Source organism: Nanorana parkeri, unplaced genomic scaffold (assembly GCF_000935625.1).
Source record: "Nanorana parkeri isolate BGI_ZX_2015 unplaced genomic scaffold, ASM93562v1 scaffold393, whole genome shotgun sequence".
Taxonomy (NCBI): domain Eukaryota; kingdom Metazoa; phylum Chordata; class Amphibia; order Anura; family Dicroglossidae; genus Nanorana; species Nanorana parkeri.
The window spans coordinates 865,610-881,556 of NW_017306661.1; the positions used below are offsets into that span (position 1 = coordinate 865,610).

The 15,947-nt window shown below is 46.1% G+C and overlaps 1 protein-coding gene across 1 annotated transcript in view; it reads right to left on the reverse strand.

Annotated features, from left to right (window-relative positions):
• GLRX3 (glutaredoxin 3) overlaps positions 1-14,943 on the reverse strand; it is a 33,161-nt gene extending 18,218 nt beyond the window's left edge. Inside the window, exons 1-3 of the mRNA XM_018559412.1 lie at positions 14,831-14,943; positions 12,372-12,480; positions 3,876-3,950 (exon numbers count right to left, since the gene is read on the reverse strand). Of these exons, the coding sequence (XP_018414914.1) occupies positions 3,876-3,950; positions 12,372-12,480; positions 14,831-14,895 (249 nt within the window). The 5' untranslated portion in view covers positions 14,896-14,943. The remainder of the gene's footprint in view (positions 1-3,875; positions 3,951-12,371; positions 12,481-14,830) is intronic.
• Between the last annotated feature and the right edge of the window lie 1,004 nt (positions 14,944-15,947).

Genomic DNA, 15,947 nt, shown 5'->3' on the forward strand with positions numbered 1-15,947 from the left:
TTCCGCCTGCCCTCTCCCCACCCCCCCCCCCCCCCCCTGCGCTGTAGCGGTCTAAAGTCCCTGAGCCATCACATTCTATACACAGTTTAAGGACGTGAGGATGCTGAGGGACATACCATCAGAGCGGAGGAGAGACTGACAGGAGGTCACAGCTGGCTGCCTCGAAAGGATCGGGCGAGTATAACTTTATCATTTTCCTTCCTAGAACAAAATGAGCAGTGCACGGGTAGCTCCACTGCAGGGGTTAATAAAAGTATTGCCCAGTAATTATTTGACTAGGCTGTGTTATCAGTTTGGCATTTTCTCCAATGCAGAAATGAAAAAAAATCAGCATTGTGCAAGCAGGGCAGGGCTCTTTACACCCAAATATCAAATGACCGCACCTTGTTGTGTTTTTTTTTACCCTTTCAGCTACTTTACAAACCCGAACTGGCAAGACAGGTTACTTTAGAATGCAACTGATGTCGTGACCTATTATCAAATAACCGATCGCCACTAACATCAACATGGTGGATGTCTTAGAAGCCTTTTCATTTCTCGAAGAGAACAATTATACATCTATATAAGATCAGTCTGGGGGCATCTCGTATGTAGGTATGTATGTGTGATAGGGACCTTAGATTGTAAGCTCCCTGAGGGCAGCGACTGATGTGAATATGCACTATGTAATAAACCAAAAAAGTAATTCGCACTCCAATGTAGCTTCCAGTCAATCTATTTTTTGACTAAATGGTGCAGCATTTCCATGCAACGTTTCGGAACCAAAGAGGTCCCTTCCTCAGGCAAGTTCTATTTGCCTGAGGAAGGGACCTCTTTGGTTCAGAAACGTTGCATGGAAATGCTGCACCATTTAGTCAATAGATAGATTGACTGGAAGCTACATTGGAGTGCGAGTGACTTTTCTGGTTTACCATTATCTATGGAGGCGTCTGCTGTCACTGCCACTGCCACACCGCCCTGTGCTTGGGGAACTTTTTTTCCGGTCAGGAGTGCGATGGGACATTTTGGATTTTGAATCATGTGCACTGTGTAAAGCGCTGCGTAAATTGTCTGCGCTATACAAATACCTGTAATAAATAAATAAATAGAAGTGATTTAAATTGCATCACAGCAGACAACTGCTGATACCCCAAACCTGTTAAGTGTACTGATATTCACGCATAGACTGATCACACTCATTACTATTCATGAATCATTTATAAACAGGTGCAAATAAAAACCAAAAAACTAAAGAATAATAATTGTGAAACTGCAGCAGATTTAAGCAGGAAGGTGAAGAAAACTCAAAAGGGAGAAAAGGTAATAGTCAAAAATCACCAATAGAGGGGGGTATAGGCCCATCATACGCAGGCCGTACAAGCTGGAACATTATGGCAGATTCTGCCCTGAACAAGTAAAAGTCGGAAACATTTCCGTAAAGCAAAAAAACAATTAATGGAAAATACTTTTGTTTTATTCATACTTTATAATAACTTCTGTCATTTACTTTTTTTTTTGGTTAAATCTGTATTTTTATTAAAAAGAATAATAAAATAGGGATATACAATGGTACCTCGGTTCACGAACGCTTCTGTTCCCGAATAATTCGGTTCGCGAACAGGAAGTTTGGCAAAATTTTGCTTCCGTTCGCGAACTCCGCATCGGGTGAGGAAGAGAACCCCAGCCATCTTCCCCGCTCTGACACATGGTCGTGGCTTCCTCTAGTGGAGATCGCGGTCTGATCACAGTTTGATTGAGTTTGCGACCAATTAAGTTCGTGAACCGAGGTACCACTGTATAAAATACACAGCTACCCGGGTTTCCCCCGAATATAAGACACTGTCTTATATTTTTTTTTGGCTCAAAAAAAACACACTAGGTCTTATTTTCGGGGTAGGTCTTATTTTTTTTTTTTTATGTACAACAATCCACCCTGATTCATGTACAAAAATATGGTGATCAGGGCAATCAGGGGTGCCGTACCTTTCCAAGAGCAATTTGCTAACCAATCGCTGGCCAGAATGAGTGAAGTGCACTTTCACTATCCATTCCTCACAGGCGGAGTGCATTTGGTATCACTACGCCTGTGACAGGAGCCGGCGCTATAGAGGAAGCATCGGATTATGCGGCTCTGCTCCCTCAGGTGCCGCCTTGCTTCCTTTAGCGCTGGCTTTGATGGCACCGCAGATTCTCTCCCGCGGCTCTACAAGTTCCCCCTTATGCCACCACCGGCCCTGGGAAAGGTCACAATTAGGTCTTATTTTTGGGGTAAGTCTTATATTTTAGCAATTCCCAAAAATAGTACTAGGTCTTATTTTTGGGGAAACAGGGTAGATGGAAAACATGACAATATCGTATTAATTACAAAGACAAAACAGGATTATTTTTTTTTAGAATCATGTCTGATTATAGAAGAAATGTTATGGGCATATTATAATAACAATTCTGCATCTGCAAAACTACATTTCTCCATATTAATAGCGACCCAGCAATAGTGCAAACTGTGTATATAGATGGTGGAATCTGGTGCTTCAGGTCTGATTATATGGAGAAATTAAGTAATCAAATATTACGAAAGGTATGAATTTCGTCATGTAGTATATGCCATACGTAATGGGTATATTATAATAACTAGGGATGCACTGATACCGATACTAGTATCAGTATTGGTGCAGAGTATTTGGGCCCGGCTTCCTGATTGGCCAGAAAGCCAGCTCCATGCTTTCTCGTTATCTGGTGACGAGGGAGCATGGAGGCGGCTTCCCTCTCAGGAGCTCAGTGAATTCAGCGTGGTACCGTTATAGGTTGCCACCTGTGCAATAAGTCCATCCGTGACATTTCCTTGCTACTAAATATTCCACAGTCTCCCGTTAGCGGTATTATAACAAAGTGGAAGCAACTGGGAACAGCAACTCAGCCACGAAGTGGTAGGCCACGTAAAATGACAGAGCAGGGTCAGCGCATGCTGAAGCGCACAGTGAGCAGAAGTCGCCAACTGTCTGCAGAGTCAATAGCTACAGACCTCCAAACTTCGTGTGTCCTTCAGATTGACACAACAACAGTGCGTAGAGAGCTTCATAGAATGGGTTTCCATGGCCGAGCAGCTGCATCCAAGCCTTACATCACCAAGTGCAATGCAAAGCGTGGGATGCCGTGGTGTAAAGCACGCCGCCAGTGGACTCTAGAGAAGTGAAGACGTGATCTCTGGAGTGACGAATCGCGCTTCTCTGTCTGGCAATCCGATGGACGTGTCTGGGTTTGGCGGTTTCCAGGAGAACAGTACTTGCCTGACTGCATTGTGCCAAGTGTACCATTTGGTGGGGGAGGGATTATGGTGTGGGGGTTGTTTTTCAGGGGTTGGGCTTGGCCCCTTAGTTCCAGTGAAGGGAACACTTAAGGCATCAGCATACCAAGACATTTTGGACAATTTCATGCTCCCAACTTTGTTGTTTGTTTGGGGTGGAGGAACTTAACTGGCCTGCACAGAGTCCTGACCTCAACCTGATAGAACACCTTTGGGATGAATTAGAGCGGAGACTGTGAGCCCGGCCTTCTCCTGCAACATCAGTACCTGACCTCACAAATGGTCCAACATTCCCATAGACACACTCCAAAACCTTGTGGATGCCTTCCCAGATTTTACTTTACGTTAATTTTTTTTCTTAGTGGAGTTCCCCTTTAACCCGACTTCTGCTCAAAACTGATCCTACTACACCTGCCCCTATATGATGGCAGTAGAGGCATCAGACTGGGTGACGAGAATAAATCACTGTTCTCCATCTATTTGTAAAAATATATAAAATATAACAAACACTCCATCTACCTTACACAATATTAAATATACATGCATTGCTGTCTCGCTCAAGGAGATCCAAATACAAATTATTCCGTCTTACCTTGAAAAACAAGAAGGTTGGCACGGAGGTTATCTCGTACTTCTCCGACACCTCAGGAATGGCTTCTGCTTCAAGCTTCAAATAATAATAATAAAAAACAAGGATGAAAAAAAAAAACCCGTTGCAGCAATTTTATTTTCATGTCTCTTTTTATGGCACGTGTTTAGAAAAGCCTCGCAGGGATAGTCAGGATACTTAAAAAAAAAAAAGGGAGTCGGATGCAAAAGTTTGTGAGGCATTTGCATTTAAATGAGGCTCGCCAGCCTGCCCTGTCATCCACTGAGCTTGCACTATGACAAAACAGGATCAAGGGTTCTTATTTTGTTGCACATTGCCGGCAATGCCCCCGGGCGGCAAATAAAAAAAAAAATCTTTTTTTTTTTTTGGTGCACTAGTGACCTAGTAAATTTTCAATCATATGCAGCTACTACTATATTGAAATCCATAAATCACTGACCCCAGTTATGTCATGATTACACTGCTTATTTTCTGCCCAAAGCAATTCTAGCTGTTTGCTCTATTGACTAATTTTGAGAGGCAGTACATCAAGGCTGAAACGAGCTAAGCTCTTGTTAGAGCAGTGAGCGATAAAGCTGGGTCATTTTTAAAGACGAATGGCAGAGTGCGATTGAAGATTAGACCGACGGTCAATATACACGAGAAATGAGGAGGAGAAGGAGACAAAATCAGAGGAGGATATTTTATTGTCGAGTGGCTGACGTTTATTCATTGGCGGAGGAAGCGCTATTGAAAAAAGTGACTTTCTAATGAGGCTCTGTGTGTTCCCGCACTAATTAGCACCGCAGAGTCCAGCGACGCAACATCTGCAGCTTGTAGTGTAATTGCAGCATACACATTCTACCGATGATTTGAACATGTAGGCCTCATTCACACGAAAAAAGGCCGGCATGTACAGCTCCGTGCTGCGTGCACGGCCGTTTCGGTCAGCTCCCGGGAAGGACAGGTGCTGCGTGTGATTAGTACGCAGCCCCTGTCCTTCTCTACGGGAGTACGCGGCCGTACGCCGCCTTACGCTCACCCCCCAGTGCAGGTCTGTGCGGGTGTCCCGGCTCTGATGCAGACAGGATCCATCCTGTCAGCGTACGAGTACAGATACCCGCACGGACGTACAGGGCGGGGGGAGTATAGGGCGGCGTACGGCCGCGTACTCCCATAGAGGAGGACAGGGGCTGCGTACTAATCACACGCAGCACCTGTCCTTCCCGGGAGCTGCCGATATGGCTGTGCACGCAGCACGGAGCTGTACGTGCCGGCCTTTTCTCGTGTGAATGAGGGCTAACAGGGGGACATCTAGTCTAATTATGGAGACATCTGGGGTCTAATAGATACCAGAGGTCTCCATAAAGAGAACCTGTAACCTCTAAACGTCATCACATAGGGGATTTTTAGACCCTGTGTGATATAAATAAAGTTAGAGGAAAAAAGCCCCCATTCACACTTGCACAATGTGCTGAGAATCCCCCCCAATATTGTGCACATTCATTAGACGTGTTGCACGCTTGCAGTGCCATTCATTGATAATGGTACCCCAAATGAGCCAAGCAAAGCACGCAACACACAAATGGTTTTTTAAAAAAAAAACACACACAAAGCTTGAAGCTCTGCGCAAGTGTCAATAGGGGGTTCAAAGAAGGTTTTGAAAGCTCATTACCCCCCTATACCCACCTGGTGATACTCACCTGTGCAAAATACATTTGTAAAAAGCCAGAATTCATAATGGATCTGCATCAAGGCTTATAATTGAAGAACTACAGCCAAAAGTTCTCTTGTAGGTCACAGGAGGACATTTACTAATGTCCTCCTGTGACCCAAAGTCACCATATAGCAGCTTACTGCCCCCTATATGCTGACAGCGCAGAGCCACACTGTACTCAGCAATTTTTTCAGGATCCACCCCACTGCCTGATTGACAGCAAGTTCTGTCTCTCTAGAGCCAGCTGTGCCCGCCCCCTTCCGTCCGTCCCAACAGTCAGCACTGGAGGATCAGAGAGGGGAGGGGGGAATCCCTGTGGGGAGTGGTGACTGACCGTCACCGCTCTCTGCAGGGAGAAGAAGATCGTGAGCTGAGCGATCAGCAGCATGCGATCACTTAATTGTCGAGCTATAGAGCAGACGTGTGGCAGCTGCAATGCCCCACGTCGGCTCAAACTATTGGGCAGAATATATTTTACTCTCCCAATACTTCTCCTTTAATAGCACGTCCAAATAACTTCCTAAGCCATAGCTTTTTAGTTTCTTTCGGAATCAGCTGGTCTTCTGAGCACTGGCCCTGATATCCTGTTTTAGGGTGGCTCCTTACCTGTGAATGGTTCTATGGAGCCACCCTTGTGTGTGCTAGTAAGCTGTATATGTCTCCAAAAACACACACAGCAAGGCAAACCACCCCTCACCCATTCCCCTGTTGCTCCTTCTTCCCTTCTCCAAACTAGATGTACAGCTGCTGGAGACTGTGCTCTCCCTGGTGATAGTGTACTGACAGGAAGTTAAGGGAAGCTCAGCTGAGAGAGTTGGAGCTGTTTGGAAACATTTTGCCGGGCAATGTATATTTGGTTGATCTGGATTCAGTATTGAAAACAAAATTTGAGCGTGTAATACAACAAATCACCAACAGTGACAGCGTCAAGTGGACCAGCACAGCCACATAGAGTGAGTCACATACACCTCCATACGCGGAGGGACCAGGAATTTCTTTTGGCGAAGGTGAAGGTTAAGTTGAGCCAAACTGGGGATTGGAGTTATTGCAAATCTGTCGGTTTTCCCTACTTTGGCAAAGCACAGGTTCAAGAAAATGTGGGGGCGGGCGGTTGCAGACTATAACAAGAGATACATTGTTGATACATGTGCATAAGCTATGGACAAAAAAAAAAAAAACGTATTAACAGTAACAAGCACTCACTGACTTCTATAGCTGCATGTGCTAGTGAATAATTCATTCTGAAAAATCACAATAGAAACTCTGAAGCCAGTTTGAGTCTGTTTCTAACAGCTTGCAGAACCTGCGGAAGGTTGGAAGGTTGCCATCAGAAAAAATAAGGGGGAGGAACTGCGATTTCAGTGCCTCTGACATAAGCATTTGAGGATGGATCTCTCCATAGTGGCTGCCACTACAGAGGTTAGTGAGGGCTTGTTAAAGAATATGCACATACTCTAATGTACATAGTCTGGACACAGGAGCAGATTTGGACAGGTTTTCACTCCTGTGAGTTTTGTCATTGTAATGGGCTTCATAAAGGAGGAAAGGGAGTCTGTGCAAATATAAAGAGCCCATTCACACCAGCCACTGAGCTACATCACACAGTGGATGGTGTGTAGTTCCCAGCACGCTGCTTAAGCTCCTATCCTGACACACCGCACTGTGTACCTTTTTTTTTTTTTTTTAAGAACAAGTGACATTTCATTAAGTTCTACGAGCACAACTAAGTACGAGGTGGTTGTGTATTCACAGTTTTGCATGCAACGCGGTGCTATGAATGGTGCCCATCCATGACCAGGCAAATTACCTTGTCTTGTGTGTGGGGCTGCACAATAAAAAAAAACAGCCAATGCAGCCCCAAAATATTTGGTGTAAATAAACCCTAAAGAGTCTGTCGCCTGCCATGTGCTGTGGTTCCAACCCCCAGATGTTCCTCACAACAGGACTCAGAACTGACATAACGACGCAGGGATTTCCACTTGTTCCAGGTTGGTGACTCAGAATTACCAACGCTATAGAAAGCCAGGAATTAGCATTTTCTGGAGGCTACCGATGGTAGCACAAATATTTCGTTTCTCATGGCTTTGTGATACCTATACATTTCCACCCACATTCCACAACGGAACTGCGTTTTTTTTATTGTTGATGCTGAGTGCTCCCAAACTGGGGGTGCTGTACAAAGGGTTGAGTATTTGGTTTCCTCCCAGGACACCTCGTCACCATCCCCACCCATATAACATCCAAATATGACAAAGATAAGAAAGCAATGCCAGCAACGGGGTACATTGAGGTTTACAGAGAAGATTGATCTTCCACATCACAGCTGCTGCAGCCAAAAGCAAATCAAAACATGACTAATCAATATTTCAACCAGACTCAGAAGGGATCACGCGTCACAATATGCCATATGCCAAACATGTTGACAATGTTATTATCCAATTCATGATTTACTCACATAAATATCTGAAATAAATAACAATTTGGTATCTTCTCGGCATCTTGTTAAATGGTTTTCCTTCGTGTTTTGACATAAATTTTGGCTGGAGCAGCTTTGGTGCAGGGTGCAATATTCTACACTCTACGGGGGTCACCAAACAAAGAGAAGAGGTGCTGGCAGAACATCATCCACTGCAGAGCTGCCAAGCACAGTGCAGGAGTAGGTCCCTACGCACCCACACCACCTGGTCATGTGTCACCACTCATCACATTACCCAGCACAGGGTGCACATAGGGAAGCATCCCTGCCATCTGATGGTACTTGGCGGCCATCGTTTGAATGTCCTTCTGCCAGAAGAATAAATGACACGGTCCTGAAGTGGTTATACAAAGATGATGGCTGGTGCTGCAGCTGTGATCATGGTGCTATTCTTTTCAGTCGATATTAATATACAAGTGTTTAGGCGGATGTACAGCCACCCAATCATGTATGCTATCAAATAGTGTACCCGCCTCTGCTGCTGCTGGCTATCATAGACTCTGCTGTCCCTCATGCAGGCCCAGGACTGGCACAGCAGGTGTGTGTGTGTGGATGGATGGTAGAGAGATTGCTGATGAATTCGCCACTTACAGTTTCAGGCTCACCTTTCTCCAAATGCTATAGATGAAGCTGGTGAAGCAAAGCCCAATGATGTCAATAGTGACATTAGGGATCTAATAGACCCCTGATCTCTCAATAAAGAAGATCTGTCACTTACTTTGTGCTATCACATGGGGGGGTTTGGTATCCCGCTACGTGATAGCAAAAGAATTATAGCAATTCATGTAAAAAAAAGGGAAGCAAGGCTGAAGGGAGCGGTCTAACAGCAAGCAAGGATCGCGGTTCGGGTGAGTATAACTTTGTTATTTTAGCCCCATAAACAAAATGAGCACTTAAACCTTGAAGTGCGGGTGTAGCCCCATTGCAAGGGTCAAGATATGATTTGCCCGGAGTTCTTTGTGAATAATTTAAGCATGTTATTTATCCGTTTTATTTTTGCCCTGTCAAAGTGACAGATTCTCTTCACAGACAGAACTATATGCATTCTGCCAACTCCAGAAGAGACACTGCGGTACTGAATATGCTGAATGTTAACATTAAATGTATTATTTACGTCTATTAAAAAGTAAGACTCTCACAATGTGGTATAAAGACAGACCTTCACCAGCCGGCTGTATAAGAGGAGACCCAATCAAATTCTCTACTTACTGATCTCTATTTCTCCGCTTCCTGATCACTAATTCTCAGCTTCCTAAACTCTACTTCTCCGATTCTTGGTCATTGACTCTCGGCTTCCTGATCTCCGCTTCCTGATCACCCCTTCTCCGCTTTCTGATCACCAGGGATGCACCGATATCGATACTAGTATCAGTGCTGATACCGAGTATTTGGGCGAGTACTCATACTCGCCCAAATACTCCGATGCCTAGCTCGATACTTCCGGTATCAGGAAGCCGGGCAGTGTGCAATGACGAGGGAGCATGGAGCAAGGCTTCCCGGCCAATCAGGAAGCCGCGTCATTACACGGCGCCCGGCTTCTTGACTGGCCAGAAAGCCAGCTCCATGCTTTCTTGTCACCTAGTGATGAGAAGCATGGGGACAGCTTCCCTGCTAATCGGGAAGCCGGGTGGCGAGTCTTTTCACGCTGCCTGGCTTCCTGAATGCGACTTCCAGTATCAGTATTCGGTATCGGCGAGTACCGGAAAATAAATATTGGTACTCGTACTCAATACCGAAATAGCGGCATCGGTGCATCGCTACTGATCACCCTTTCTCCGCTTCCAGATCTCTGTTTCTCCACTTCCTGATCACTAGTTCTCCACTTCCAGATCTCTGTTTCTCCGCTTCCTTATCCCTAATTCTCCGCTTCCAGATCTCTGTTTCTCCACTTCCTGATCACTAGTTCTCCACTTCCAGATCTCTGTTTCTCCGCTTCCTGATCACTAATTCTCCGCTTCCAGATCTCTGTTTCTCCACTTCCTGATCACTAGTTCTCCACTTCCAGATCTCTGTTTCTCCGCTTCCTTATCACTAATTCTCCGCTTCCAGATCTGTTTCTCCGCTTCCAGATCTCTGTTTCTCCGCTTCCTGATCACTAGTTCTCCGATTCCTGATCACTAGTTCTCCGATTCCTGATCACTAGTTCTCCGATTCCTGATCACTAGTTCTCCGATTCCTGATCACTAGTTCTCCGATTCCTGATCACTAGTTCTCCGATTCCTGATCACTAGTTCTCCGATTCCTGATCACTAGTTCTCCGATTCCTGATCACTAGTTCTCCGATTCCTGATCACTAGTTCTCCGATTCCTGATCACTAGTTCTCCGATTCCTGATCACTAGTTCTCCGATTCCTGATCACTAGTTCTCCGATTCCTGATCACTAGTTCTCCGATTCCTGATCACTAGTTCTCCGATTCCTGATCACTAGTTCTCCGATTCCTGATCACTAGTTCTCCGATTCCTGATCACTAGTTCTCCGATTCCTGATCACTAGTTCTCCGATTCCTGATCACTAGTTCTCCGATTCCTGATCACTAGTTCTCCGATTCCTGATCACTAGTTCTCCGATTCCTGATCACTAGTTCTCCGATTCCTGATCACTAGTTCTCCGATTCCTGATCACTAGTTCTCCGATTCCTGATCACTAGTTCTCCGATTCCTGATCACTAGTTCTCCGATTCCTGATCACTAGTTCTCCGATTCCTGATCACTAGTTCTCCGATTCCTGATCACTAGTTCTCCGATTCCTGATCACTAGTTCTCCGATTCCTGATCACTAGTTCTCCGATTCCTGATCACTAGTTCTCCGATTCCTGATCACTAGTTCTCCGATTCCTGATCACTAGTTCTCCGATTCCTGATCACTAGTTCTCCGATTCCTGATCACTAGTTCTCCGATTCCTGATCACTAGTTCTCCGATTCCTGATCACTAGTTCTCCGATTCCTGATCACTAGTTCTCCGATTCCTGATCACTAGTTCTCCGATTCCTGATCACTAATTCTCAGCTTCCTGATCACTAATTCTCCGCTTCCAGATCTCTGTTTCTCCGCTTCCTGATCACTAGTTCTCCGATTCCTGATCACTAATTCTCAGCTTCCTGATCACTAATTCTCAGCTTCCTGATCACTAATTCTCCGCTTCCAGATCACTAATTCTCCGCTTCCAGATCACTAATTCTCCACTTCCTGATCACTAGTTCTCCACTTCCAGATCTCTGTTTCTCCGCTTCCTGATCACTAATTCTCCGCTTCCAGATTACTAGTTCTCCGATTCCTGATCACTAATTCTCCGCTTCCAGATCTCCGTTTCTCCGCTTCCTGATCACTAATTCTCCGCTTCCAGATCTCTGTTTCTCCGCTTCCAGATCTCTGTTTCTCCGCTTCCAGATCTCTGTTTCTCCGCTTCCAGATCTCTGTTTCTCCGCTTCCAGATCTCTGTTTCTCCGATTCCTGATCACTAGTTCTCCGATTCCTGATCACTAGTTCTCCGATTCCTGATCACTAATTCTCCGCTTCCTGATCACTAATTCTTCGCTTCCAGATCTCTGTTTCTCCGCTTCGTGATCACTGATTTTCCGCTTCCTGATCACTAATTCTGATTACAGTTTCTCCGCTTCCCTCATACTATTTCTCAGGTTCGTCAAATTGACAGAAAACAATACTCCGAGGCTTCCTGTGCAACCTCAGCAGACTACACAATCATGAAAAAGTGATACAGCAAGGATATAAACTTTGAAAGTCACATATAACAAATACTACCATCCGGTATTACAATAATTCCTCCAAAAGCGTCCTCAGTAAAACTAAACCATATTTATATATATTGGGAATGACTACAATACAGTGTCTTAGATGGAAATAAATGACATACAATGTTAGAGAAAGTTCAGACATCTCACCGCAAGTATCATGGCACGTGTAATCCTAAGTGAACGCAGGAACTTGTACAAGGGGTAGATGAATTAGTAAATCCAGACGGTAATGGCAATCTTGCCATACTGGATCCTTCCTAGCGGTTGAAGCAGTTGCCTGTGTGTGGTTTTACCTCCTGGAAAATAAAGAGGGCCTAAAACAGGGGTAGACAAACTCCGGCCCTCCAGCTGTGGTGAAACTACAAATCCTGTTTGCCTATGGGGGTCATGCCTGTGACTGTCAGAGTCTTGCAATGCCTCATAGGATTTGTAGTTGCACCACAGCTGGAGGGCCGGAGCATCCCTAAACCTGACCTAAAAGAAGCGCTGACCGCCTGGACTTACTAGTGTTGGGGTAATGTATCCAGTTCATAGCCAGGAGTTCTTTCATACCTTGACGAATGTGACCTCAGGGTGGACCTTGGCCAGTTCAGCCATAACTTCATTCATCTGGAGGCACTGTGGAGCCCATGGTGCCCAGAAATGCACCACAAGCAGAGACCTATAAGCACAAAACAGAAAATGTTATTAGATGGGTGAGCTGCAGACACAAAGCCCCCTTTCTTCTCTATGTAACATGTACTACATGACCGTCTACAAGCCGACACACGGATCCCACGTGTTATAATTGCAGGCACATCCTCACTACCTGTAGACACTACTTGGGTACAACTTCCATGCAATGAGTCGGTGAATGCGAATGGGAAAAACTCTGCACCGCTAGAATACAACAGCAGTTCCACTCCATGTTAATAGGATTTTAAAAAATGTGCAGTTATTACATTTAATTGAATCTTGCAGAGCATTGCAACCAAAATCAGGGAGCCACGCACAGACCTCAGACCCCAGACCCAGGTCCATACGGAGCGGCCATTATGGGGCTGGAGGAAGGACACACTAGAAACAAGTGCAGTGATGTCACCTGTACCAGCATGACCTGCAAATTCCTGCACCTTGTGGCAGATGGATTTGTAGTCTTTCCATCCATCCATCCCTGTGAATGGATGACGTGGCTGTGACCCGGCATGGAGAAGGAAGCACCCGTAGATTCAGGTCAGTGGGGGGAACATTGTTCAGGGTCTATACTTTTAAGTGTTCAGCATCTCGGGTGCAGACGTCACATACACACCGCAAATCATTCATACAGACAGCAAGAGAGAGAGCGGCAGAGTCCACGCCAAGCAGCCAGACTCCATGTTTCATTATATCAATGTAGGAGAGAGAGTGGAAGCTGCATCCTGATCTGGAAAGCTGGACTGGGTGTCACAGGGACAGGAAGTGAGGAAATGTCCTCCACAGTGGAAACCGAGTACGACAACACACCTAATAATAATACGGGGAAGATTTAGAGGGCTAATCCGGTCATTATTGGTATTGTAGTAGTGAATGGGTGGGGAGGAGGGGGTGATGGGCTCCAAGTTGGATCCTGATCTGGAAAGCGGGCAGGGTGTCACAGGGACAGGAAGTGAAGGAATGTCCTCCTTGGTGGACACAGATGACAACAACACACCTTCTCATAGTAATACAGGAAACCTGTTATTGGTATTTTAGTAGTGAAGTGGGGGGGAGGGGGATGGGCTCCAAGTTGGATCCTGATCTGGAAAGCTGGGAAGGGTGTCACAGGCCCAGGAAGTGAGGGAATGTCCTCCATGGTAGACACAGAGTAAAACAACACCTTGTCATGGTAATACAGGAAAAGGTTAGAGGACTGATCAGGTCATTATTGGTATTGTTTTAGTGAATTGGGTGGGTGATGGGCTCCAAGTTGGATCATGATCTGGAAAGCTGGACAGGGTGTCACAGGACCAGGAAGTGAAGGAATGTCCTCCTTGGTGGACACAGATGAAAAAACACACCTCGTCATAGTAACACGGGAAAAGGTTAGAAGTCTGAACAGGTTATTGTTGGAACTGTTCAGTAGTGAAGAGGGGGGAGGGGGGGTGATGGGCTCCAAGTTGAACCCTGTTGGGCCCCACACACATGGACATATCAGTGGTGGATGCCCAGGCAGTACAAACCAATGACAGGTGACCGGAGCTGTAGCTGTCCGCCACCATTCGCATGTATCTGCACATCCAGAGACCGATGACTGTCCCCGGATGCAGTCTGTCTGTGTCCAGGACCAACCAACTGTCCCCCGCCACAGGTGACCTCTGGACGTGCCGATACATGTGAATGGTGGCGGAGGGCTCCGGTCACCTGTCACTGCTTTGTACTGGCAGAGTGTCCGCTCTGTATTTTGAATTTGCTTGCAAAGCGTGAGCACTCAGTCACCTGACCACGCTTGACCAATAAGAAAAAGCTTCTTAGCAAGAAGTGCTTCTCATTGGTCAGAATGACCAGAAGAGCTTCCAATGAGAGCTCGACATTTGCAACCAAAAGTTCACCCGTGGAGGGGAAGGAGCGTTCACCCCCAAAAGGTAAGTGGTGCAAGGGCCTGCCTGATTGGATAGATTTGGTAGTTGCTCATGTTACATCCTTTTGACATATCTAAAGTTGATTGTATGGTGAGATTATAACATGTATGGTGACCCTCTGGATGTGCAATCACATTGCATAGTGTATGGTCATTGTTAGGGAGGTTGTACAATTACATTGCATGTTGTCAGCTTTGGATCGTCCTATCTATGAGCTAATCGCACACAGAGCTCCTCATCTTCAGTGACCAGTTATGTATTTGTGGCACTATAACTCCCAGCAAAGCGGCCAGTCACAGTGTCAGGATACATGACAGGCCTCTGTGCTCCACCATGACCCCTCTGCACTGCAGACAGGCACCCTCCAAGGACAACCCTCCCATTATCTGACCCCTCCTCGTCCGGTGCTCCTCCAGCACACACAGTCACACCTACTTGTCGCTCTTCTGAAGAAGCTCCTCGAACTGACCCAGAGAACCGGCTTCCAGCACCGCCGCCATGCCGCCAGGAACCAGGAAGGACAGATCGCCGAGCAATCGTTCTGCCTCTAGAAAGTGGAAGAAAGCCGTAGCGCGCCTGCGCAGTAGCCTGGTGCAGACAGTGCTAGCAGAGTGCCGAGCGGCTGCTTAAGTGCCTATCCCAGAGGTGGTCGGTGCAGCGGTCATCCTTGTGGTTAGGAGCTGCTGTGAGGGGGATGGGACAGCTCCCTGACCTATGGGGCATTGCAGGCAGTTACAGGGTCTGCATTTACAGACAGCATTTATATGAGTTTCAGGTTTAAGCCCCCTGATGACACATTCTTTACCATTTATTCTTAATGGCGTGTACCAAAACGCATGGTCAATTTTTGGGGCAGTGCGCTTTTTTTAAAATGTGCATACGCTTTGGTGCGAATGTCATTCGTTGGGTAGCCCATTATCATGAATGGGCTGCCAACATGTGCGTAAAACAAGCCATTGCAGGCGCTTGGGCATAAACCATTGCATAGCTTAAGGGTTTGTTTGCACCAAATACACATACGGGAGCCGTTCTACCTGCCAAAGGATTTATAGTTCTGTCCATCCAGTCCTGAGATTTACACAGCTCTGCCCCACAGCACAACAAACTCTAGCGAGGGAGGGGACCTGATCTGCATGTTGGCCCCCGTTCACACCCAAGTATTGTAAATTGCACAAAAAAAGCGCCTTCTGTGGAGTCATGCTTCGCTCATGGTGCGGCGCCTCGCTCTTCTGTGTGACTTGCTACAACTAGACTTCAAGTCATGTTAAAGTCAAACTTTTTTTTTAAGCCATTTCAAATTCTGATGGATTTACAATGGATGCTGCTCTTTGATGTTTAAATGTTTTAGTTTCCTGGAGACTCAGCTGGTCCCCTGAGCACTGGTCCTGATATCTTGTATTAGGGTGGCTCCTTCCCATTGTAGGGTCCTATGGGGTCACCCTTGTGTGTGCTAGTAAGCTGTGTGTGTCTCCACAAACACACAGCAAGGCAAGGCACCTCCCTGCTCCCCACTCATCCCTCCTCCAAGCTAGTAGATGGACGGCTGCTAGAG